The following is a 10485-nucleotide window of genomic DNA, read 5'->3' as shown; positions in this document are numbered from 1 at the left end:
ATCTTTTCTCTCCCCGCTCTCTCTCACTTCCGACAGGAGAGAGAAAGCTCCTTACCAATCTCTCTCTTCCTATTTATCCTAAAAAAAACCCTATCTTTCTTACATCAAGATTAAATATCTTGATTCTATAGATTCAGCGTTATCAGTCAATCGCTGATTCTCCCTTTAATTGATTCGATACTGTTCGATTTCAGAAAAACAGAGAGAAAATTCAAGGTATGCAGGCTGATCAAACGGTAATAAGCTTGAGACCTGGAGGTGGAAATCGGGGAAGAACCATTGGCCCTCGTTTTGATTCCTCGGCTTTCGGTTCATTAGATCATCCAATTCTTCGTCCTCATGGCGGTGCTGGCACTCCTTCTCTCGCCGCCTTCAAGGTCGTTACCTGATTTTTTCACCCTAAATGGATCTAGGGTTTATATATTAAGCGTTTTTTGATTATATTCTATTGACTTAAGTCCTTTATATTGATACTTATATTCGTCAATCGTCATTATACCCTTGTTTCGAACGTTTATTTTAGTTTATATAACCCCTAGTCGAAACTCAAACTCAACTTCTATGCCTTATACTGCTGTGTGTTTATATACGTATGCATGTAGGTGATATGAGAATATAATTTTCTATGGGTTTTGATCTTTGATTCTAAAGGCTTTAGCTTTCCTTAACCTTTTCCTCTTCTTGAACTTGAAGCATAAGGTTGAGACTTGATAGACATTTAGGTTTACTAAAAACCATTGTTACATCCCCTGATTCATGTTCATTATGTAATGGTGGTATGAAATTATTGAGGTAAACTTAGAGATGCCCTAATTCTTGTCAGGATGAATAAGTTCTTTCTGCTGTAAATTTGCAGTGCTTATTATCGTATAATTGTTGTAATGATGAAGAAAAGGCTCAGCTTTTATGTGTGAATGTCCTTTAATTACTATAATACTATCATTTAATGTTATATTTGATTATCATTTCCTTTGATCCATCTCTTTTTGGATTTTTTTTTTACATTCTCTCAATATTTCTTGTTTTAGACTGGTGATTCCCGCTTTGAAGCCCATGAACGCGTACGTTATACAAGAGACCAATTGTTGCAACTTAGGGAGGTAACATTGATGCTGCTTTTGTTTATTTATTTATTATAATATTATAATATTTATTCGATTGACACTTGTTTTGAGTAGGTTGTAAATGTCCCTGATGAGATTCTTAAAGTCAAAAAAGAAGTTGACACCGAGTTTTTTGGTGAGGATCAAAGCTGGATCAATACCAATACCAATACCAAAGCAGAAGTAAATGTAAGTATTCCACATTTACATTTCCAACCTTTTCTAGGTAAAGTGAAAAAGACGAAAATGCCCTTGTCATTTATTTATTTTTCCTGCAGGTGCCAAGTCAGCCTCAGGTGCGTTACTCAGAGCCTGATAATCGTGACTGGCGTGGACGTTCCGGTTCTACCCCTGTGGACAACAGGCAACATGAAACAAATCAGTATAATCGACATGATCAATCAAGATCACAGATATCTTCTAACCAAGGGGTAAAGTTACAATTTTGGTCCCTCGGTTTATCACTTTTATGCGGTTTTGGTCCTTTTATATCGGTTTTGGTCATGAATCATCAGCTGTACTTGGAAGCAAACCAATGAAGCCGAAGCCTTGGTTATATTTTTCTTAAATGACCATTTTACCCTTGTGATTTTGTTTACATTTTATTTGAAACAGAGTGGCCCTGCTCCTGCTCTTATCAAAGCTGAGGTGCCATGGTCAGTTCGGAGGGGTACACTTTCTGACAAGGATCGCGTCTTGAAGACAGTAAAAGGGTAAAAATTAAAATACCATTTTTAGCCTTCATGTTTCAGATTCACACTGCCACTTCTATACAATATAAATATTGTAGTAAATTACAAAATAGTCCCTGTGCGTTCTGATTTCCACCTTTTCAGTCCAAAATCAAAACCTTTTTTATAATTTTGGTCCTTATTTTCATGTTTCAGTTTTGGACAGGGACCATTTTGGTAATTTACTCCAAAGATTGAGAACTTTTGTTCCATTTGTATTAACAACTTTATGTTTTTCAGTATCTTGAACAAACTGACACCCGAGAAATTCGACCTTCTCAAAGGCCAACTCATCGATTCCGGGATCACAACAGCTGATATTCTAAAGGTCCATTTTTTTTTTATCATTCTACTTTTTTTTTTTTCAGAAATTGAGAATTTAAAATAACCCTATTAGTGTTTTTCATGATACAGGGTGTGATTTCCTTGATATTTGATAAAGCTGTTCTTGAGCCAACATTTTGTCCCATGTATGCACAACTGTGTTCAGATCTTAATGTGAAGCTGCCTCCTTTTCCATCTGATGAGCCTGATGGAAAAGAGATCACATTCAAGAGAGTTTTATTGAATAATTGTCAGGAGGCTTTTGAAGGTGCTGATAAATTAAGACAAGAAATAAGACAAATGAATGCCCCTGAACAAGAATCTGAACGTAGAGATAAAGAAAGAATTGTCAAAATTCGTACCCTTGGAAACATAAGGTTGATTGGTGAGCTTTTGAAACAGAAAATGGTTCCCGAAAGAATTGTTCATCACATCGTCCAGGTTTGTTGAGTAAATTACATTTTTGCCCCTGTGAGTAATTTATCATTTATCATTTATCAACGTGATGAAAACAGGAGCTTTTAGGACCTGATAATAAAACGTGTCCAGATGAAGAAAACGTTGAAGCAATATGTCAGTTTTTTCAAACAATAGGGAAACAATTAGATGAAAGCCCAAAATCAAGGCGAATTAATGACACTTATTTCACTAGACTTAAAGAGCTCTCAACAAACCCACAACTCCCTTCACGTATGCGCTTTATGGTCCGTGATATTCTCGATCTCCGATCCAACAAGTGGGTCCCACGTCGCGAAGAAGTAATTCTATTTCTAATTCCCCTTTTTTCCTTTCCTTTTTTTTTTCTTTTTCTTTTTGGTTTCTGTTTTTTAATTTTATTTAATATTTTAATCCAAACTGGTTCTTAGGTGAAAGCCAAAACCATCACGGAAATCCACAATGAAGCCGAGAAGAACATGCGACTCCGCCCCGGTTCCACCGCCAGTATCCGAAACAACCGAGTACAAGGCGGCGGCGGTGGTCTTGGTGGCGGTGTTGGCGGGTTTCCGATGAACCGCCCTGGCGCTGGCGGCATGATGCCTGGAATGCCCGGAACGCGACTGCCTGGCCTGCCCGATAACGACAACTGGGAAGTCCCGAGGTCCCGTTCGATGCCCCGAAATCAAACCACTCAACCGCCAGTCACCGGAAAAACACCAACACCGTCGGTCAACCCAAGATTTCTCCCGCAAGGTAGCGGCGGTTTCATTGGCGGAAAAAGTAGCGCGTTACTGCAAGGTAGTGGTGTTGCTGCTTCCACCACTGCCTCCACCACCGCGGCCGCTGCCCCGGTGGAGTCTTCTCCGGTGGCGGTGAAACCGGTTGTAGGCAAGAATTTAGATGAAATGAAGAGGAAAACGGTTTCGCTTCTTGAAGAATATTTTAGTGTTCGGATGCTTGATGAAGCTTTACAGTGTGTGGAGGAGCTAAAGTCGCCGGAATACCACCCGGAGTTTGTGAAGGAAGCGGTTTCACTTGCATTGGAGAAAAGTCCACCGTGTGTTGAACCGGTTGCTAAGCTTCTTGACTATTTGTATTCCAAGAAAGTTTTGGTCAAACATGATTTGACCACCGGGTGTGTTGGATACGCGGTGTTGTTGGACGATATCGCGATTGATTTGCCGAAAGCGCCGGGTGGTTTCGGGGAGGTTTTGGGCCACCTGGTGGTGGCGGGTGGTGTAGATTTTAAGGTGGTGGAGGAGGTTTTGAAGAAGATGGAGGATGCGTACTTTCGGAAGGCGGTTTTTGGTGGGGTGATGAAGGTTGTGGGGTTGGGGAATGTGGTGTTGAGTGAACAAGCGGATGGTGTTGCTGCGTGTGAGAGGTTGTTTTGATTGTGTTGTTTGTGGGTTTATGTAGGTGGTGGTAATGGGTGGCAGGTGGTGGTGGTGGTGGGGTTTTGGGGAGGTGTATATTTTGATTTTTTATTTGGGATTTTATTGATAGCAATGTGTGTTTGGAAATGAGATAGGTGAAGTGAATGTCGCCATGAATTTTGAAACTTGTTTTGTAACGTTAAGTTAGTTTATTATTTTGGACCTTTTTGGTAAGTTCATAAATTTTGCTTTTCACCTTTATTGTTTTGTGTTTCAATGTCTGATTTGGTCGCTTAAAAAAAAGACAAATTTTTAATTTTTGTTTTGGTACCTTGACTGTTTACTGAAAAATGGAATGGAGCGTGATTCTTTTTTTTTCTGGGATGATTTTCATACAACGAGCTAGTAGATTTTTTTTTTCTAAGAATAAAATGAGATTTTTATTTATAACTATAAGTTACCTTTTATTGATTTAGTTTTTAAACATACTGTGTTCGAGTTAGGAATAACTTAAACGAGTTAAGATAACTTGATAATATCATGATACGTTTAATTGTCATGTCAATTTATTTATTTTTGTGTCTTATTCGTATTAAGTTGATGGGTTTGAACACTGTAAATATGTCTTCTTCTATTAGTTGTATTAGATTGATGCACTAAATGGGTTGGTATTAGATGCAACACTAAATATGTTATGAAAGAGTGGGAGTTGAACACATGAAAAAGAAAAAAGAAAAACAGTAACAAGTAGTAGGTTGGAAGGTAGAGAAACAAAATTCACAATAAATTTAGAGAAAGGAAACCACATACGACTCTCCCTTTACTCGTACACTCTCCCTTTACTGTTGGTGTTTTGTAATTACCTATGACCATATGCCCGTATCCATGGCTAGTCTGCGCTCTTTGGACTTTTTCAAACTTAACGAACTGAACATCTAAGTAGATAAAGGAAGGGAAATCAACCGAGACCGGGTTAGTAGCGGCGAGCGAGAGTGGATTGGGGCTTTGAAGAAAAACAAAGACGAAGCTTCGTTCCTCAGCAAAGTGTTCATTTCTTTTTCATCAGGTTACATTCTCTTTCTTTTTTGATTGGACGATGGAAAAACCAGCAAGCTACGACTTGAAAGCTTACCTTCTTCTCTTCTGGAGAAAGGGCTTTCTTTATAGATGAAGACGTTGAGTAGGGGGGGGGGGGGATTTGAAGAGCGAAGCGAGCTGCGCTATCCTATTACGTTTTTCAGCAGCAAGCTACGATGTAATGCTTGCCTCCGGTGGCTAACCGGGCGTAATCTCCAAAACTAGGGTTCCAAACCTATCTCTAATAATCAGGTAGCAGCGAGGTTAGGTCTAAGGAAGGTCGCTCTTAGGACCCATCTAATTTTTTCAATTTATCTAAAATTTCAATTGGAATTGTTTAGGGACCTACCTTAAAAAAATTAGGACCTACCTTAACTATAAAAATCTTGGAATTTGTATAGAAAAAAAATATATAGAAAAATTAGTGAACCATGTGGTTTTTTATTCTAGACTCGCCATTGTAATCAGGTAAGCTTTCAAGCCCCTTGACTTTCTATTAGATTAGTTTAGTCAAGGGCGTTGTGAATTGTAATTGTGAAAAGGCTGGAAGATCTGGCCAAAGAAGATGATAGCCCTGTAGATTCGTTCCCATGGTTTGATCCTTCCCAGTAAAACGCAACATGTTCGAATTCTGATTGCTTTTATGCGAGAAAGGGGGATCACCCTCTAAGCCTAAGTATTCCTCAATGACCGATAGCATACAAGTACCATGAGGAAAGGTGAAAAGAACCCTATTTAGGGAGTGCAACAAAGAACCGGAAATCCAATGCGAACAATCAGTCGAAGGAGTGGAGCTTAGAGCCTTGACTTTCTATATTAGTCAAGCGTACTCACTCTAATGACATACCTTTTGCATGATGGGTCGGCGAGGAAATGGGAACAACGACTTAAGCCATTAGGTGTAGGCGCTTTCCATATGTGGAATCTTCTAGTTCTTCCTATTTGACCTGAAACCGATCGATCTAGCCATGAGCAGGTTGAAGAGAGCTCTAACAGGCCTTGGAGGACCGAACCCACATATGTGGCAAAATACGGGGATGACTTATGGCTAGGAGTGAAAGGTCAACCAAGATCGGATATAGATGGTTTTCCGCGAAATCTATTTTAGTAGAGCGTATGATGTTGATGGCCCGAGGTAGAGCACTCAATGGGCTAGGGTGGCCCCATTTCGCATTACCAACCCCAAGGAAACTTCAAATACAGGCCTAGATCGTTTGTATAGACAGACTTTTTGGCTGCTAAGATCCAAAGTCGAGAGGGAAACATCCCAAGGGATCACTTAGTGGAAAAGGAAGTGATCGAGCGATGATAACCAGGAGGTGGGCTTGGAAGTAGCCATCCTTTGAAGAAAGCGTAATAGCTCACTGGTCTAGCTCAATGGAACTAGAAATGTACCAGGGCTCAAGTGTGACATCCCCATTTTTCACGGCCAGAAAAGACCGATTTTGTTTATGCTTTATAAAAATCAGAGTATCTCTTTTAATAAAAATGTTGCGGAATTTGTTCCCAGAAAAACATGATAATCGCGTTATCAAAGCATTTCTAAAGAAATATATTTTTATTTACTTTTAAAACATTTGGGATGTCATCGTCAATACAGAAACATAAGCATAAACAAAACTTACATTTATTTACACTAGTGATCTACATCTCTTTTAAATCTCTTAGTGTAATGTGACTTTATATCAACACCTGTGATATAAATAAACTGAGTGGGTCAGGTTGGGAAACCTGGTGAGTACATAGGGTTTTCAACCCACAATAATATAATTATTATGTTTAAATAATCAAACAATCAACCCAATTACCCATCCCCATTATCTTCTTTATTCTTAAGGGTCTACCCTAAGAATCAGCTGTTTCTCATTCATTCATTCCTAAGGAAACAACATGAAGTCCATTGTTGCCAATGACACATTGGTCAAGCGCAACTGCTGATATTGTCACTTAGGCGCAGCTGCCAGAATTGGGACATTTTCAATGAGGCGCTTCTTCGGTATTGACCTTTAAACGCTACTGTCATGGTCATAAGGCTCCCTATTAGGCGCAGTTGCCGATACTGTCCTTAGAGCGCAGCTGCTAGGACGTTTACCGTAGATCTAAAACATCTACGGGTTGTGGCGCAGCTGCCAGTGCTCATCTATAGGGTACTAGGTCCATTGCTGCCAATGTATACCTATAGGGCACTAGGTCTATGCTACTAATGTTCCTCTATTTCAGCTTTTATCCCTCATCATTCATCTACCCATGTTTTACCCAACATATTTTGTAGATATAAAATACTTTATACAGTTTACATCATTTAAAACATGTATAAAAATCTTTCACCAGCATAGACAACAAGTATTCAGACAATATGCACACATAGCACGTAATTTATAATAAAATACTTCATATCTATGTTTAAGATGAAAGGGACCATGCACTCACCTGATAAGGTGATGACTTGGTACTCGGATAGCACTTCGTTACTGTTAAAACAATTTCCCTCGGACAAAACCTAGTATAATTACCACTAGAGTTTAGTCTAACGACAACCACGACAAATTAATAGTCTAGCTATTATTATTATTATTATTATATAAGCGTTAAATAACACTCAATATAACTCATAATAATAGCCCAAATAATTATTTTAAGGTCCTAATAACATTACTATATTGAAACATAAGCTATGCTAAAGATAGGGTAGGCGTAGCTCACTTACAACGGGTTTTCTCGAAAACCGGGCTTCGCTGGAGCAGCGTTTCCGAGCTGAAAGACTCTTTTCTCGGAGCCGTCGGGCGCTCCGGGGCTTCCGCCTCGTGCTAGGGAGTTACCCTAGGCTTTGGGGGGTTAGGGAGGCTTAGAGAGAGAGAGTTTAGAGAGAGAAAGAAGAGGGTTGAGGGGTGAGGAAATGAGGGAACCCAACACCTCTATTTATAGGGTGAAATCCTGACGGACTCGCCGAGTCGGTTTACTGACTCTCCGAGTCAGTGCCATGTGTCATCACCTGATGGCTTTCCTTGGGGAGAAAGCCTTGGCCCATATTCAGCCACGTCATCCTTTTTTGCAGCAGCACCCTGCTGACTTCTAAACCCCGTAACTTTCGCATACGAGCTCCATTTTTGACGTTCTTTATATCCACCCGTAGGTAAAAACAAGATCTACAACTTTCGTTTAGACTCCGTCGGGTAATTCTCGACCGATCTCATATTTAACAGTAGGATGCGTTTAGACTGTTAAATGACCGCGAAGAATTCGTAACTTCTTCATACGGACTCCGTTTTCGTCCATCTTTTTACTGTTGAGTTCCTGTTAATGAGATCTTCAACTCTAATTTAGGTCGCGTAAGCCAAAAACCGCTCGAACTAAAATTCGAGTTTCGGGCCGTGCACTGCTAAGCCGAATCTTAGAAAAATCATAACTTCATACAAAGTCAGATTTGGGCGTTCTTTTTATGGATTTTATCGGTTTAACATATTCTACGAATTTCTTTTAGATCACTAAGGCTAAATCTCGCTCTATCGTAAATTCACTTTTTACGCTTCCCGGTGCCGTGCCGGTTTTGCCGTAAAACTTCGACGAACCATAACTTCTTCGTTATAACTCGAATTTCGGCGTTCTTTATATATACGGAAACCTTGAGACATATTCTACAACTTGGTTAAGACTATTTATTATAAATAATCTTTTTCCAAAAAGTCATTTTCGACACTTATTGTCTCTAAATTGACTAGCCCGGATCTACCGACGTTACATCAAGTGATTCACCGAAGCGATGAGACCTTGAAAGTAGCTTTTTCAAGTGTCAGTAGCGGAATGTTCTATCAATCGGTGAAGGTTTTTGGTGATAAGACCTGGAGATATCAGAAGTGAGAATGCTGACATGAGTAACGATAAATCCTGTGAAAAACACGATCGCCTGCCAGTGGAAGGTTTTCTGCGTTCAATCAATCTACGCAGAGTGAATCGGTTCCTAAGGAACCCCCGAAAGGGCTGCCATCCGATGGGTACACGAAAGTGATGAAGTTGCTTTGACTACAGAACCATGCCTGTTTGTTGGAGCGAGTTGGATGATCGGGCCGAGGGCTGCCCACTTTTCCCCTCACTCTCCTTTCCCTAATATGAACCTTGAGTCATCAAAGCCTTTTTTACTAGGCTTGGCCTGGTCTCCCTACGCGACTGACGCTTCAAAAGGTGAAACTCTTTTCGTAGTTTGGCGACCTAAGGGGCGGGCACTTTTTGTTATCTAAAGGCGAAGACTTCGATGTGGGCGAATGTGACATCCCCATTTTTACGGCAAGAAAAGACCGATTATGTTTATGCTTTATAAAAATCAGAGTATATCTTTTAATAAAAGTGTTGCAGAATTTGTTCACAGAGAACATGATAAATACGTTATCAAAGCATTTCCGAAGAAATGTATTTTTATTCATTTTTAAAACGTTTGGGATGTCACCGTCAATACAAAAACATAAGCATAAACAGAACTTACATTCATTTACACTAGTGATCTACATCTCTTTTAAATCTCTCAGTGTAAAGTAGCTTCATATCGACACTTGTGATACAAATAACTGGTGAGTACATAGGGTTTTCAACCTACAATAATATAATTATTATGTTTAAACATCAAACAATCAACCCAATTACCCATCCCCATTATCTTCCTCCCTCTTAAGGGTCTACCCTAAGAGTCATCTATCCTACATTCGTTCATTCCAAAGTCCCTTGCTTCCAAAGTTTATAAGACAAGCACTAAGTCCATAGCTGCCAATGCTCATTTGTAAAGCACTAAATCCATAGTTGCTAAAGTTCATTCACCACGTACTAAATCTATAACTACCAGTGTTTATATAATAGGTACTAAGTCCATAGCTACCAACGTTTATCTATCAGGTACTAAGTCCATAGCTACCAAGGTTTATCTATTAGGTATTAAGTCCATAACTACCAACGTTTATCCATCAGGTACTAAGTCCATAGCTACCAACGTTTATTCAATAGACACTAAGTCCATAGATGCCAATGGCCACTCATATCATCTTTTATCTCTCATCTTTCATCTACCCATGTTATACCCAACATATTTGTAGATATAGAATACGTATACAATTTAAATCATTGAAAACATGTATAAAATCGTTCACCCATCATAGACGACAAGTATTAAGACAATATGCACACATAGCACGTAACTTATATAAAGTACTTAATATCTATGTGTAAGATGAAAGTAACTATTCACTCACTTGTTAAGGTGGTGACTCGGAACTCGGACAACACTTCGTTATCTCAAAACAATTTTTCCCTTGACAAAACCTAGTATCACTACCACTAGGGTTTAGTCTAACGTTAACGCGACTAAGTAATAGTCTAACTATTATTATTATTATATAAGCGTTAAACAACACTCTATATAACTCATAATAATAGCCCAAATAATTATTTTAA

General features: G+C 39.2%; 1 protein-coding gene across 1 annotated transcript; it reads left to right on the top strand.

Annotated features, from left to right (window-relative positions):
* LOC145064879 (eukaryotic translation initiation factor-like) lies at positions 1–4233 on the top strand. Its single transcript, XM_079012248.1, has 9 exons — positions 1–377; positions 1029–1100; positions 1179–1292; positions 1382–1534; positions 1719–1816; positions 2075–2162; positions 2249–2599; positions 2674–2916; positions 3025–4233. The coding sequence occupies exons 1-9, from the start codon at positions 219–221 to the stop codon at positions 3988–3990; spliced, it is 2244 nt and encodes a 747-aa protein (XP_078868374.1). The 5' UTR covers positions 1–218; the 3' UTR covers positions 3991–4233.
* Positions 4234–10485: the final 6252 nt, after the last annotated feature.

Source organism: Lactuca serriola, chromosome 7 (genome assembly GCF_051521515.1).
Source record: "Lactuca serriola cultivar US96UC23 chromosome 7, Lser_US96UC23_V15, whole genome shotgun sequence".
NCBI classification, from domain to species: domain Eukaryota; kingdom Viridiplantae; phylum Streptophyta; class Magnoliopsida; order Asterales; family Asteraceae; genus Lactuca; species Lactuca serriola.
Note: the sequence above shows the minus strand (reverse complement) of the source record. Positions and strands in the feature narration are given on the sequence as shown.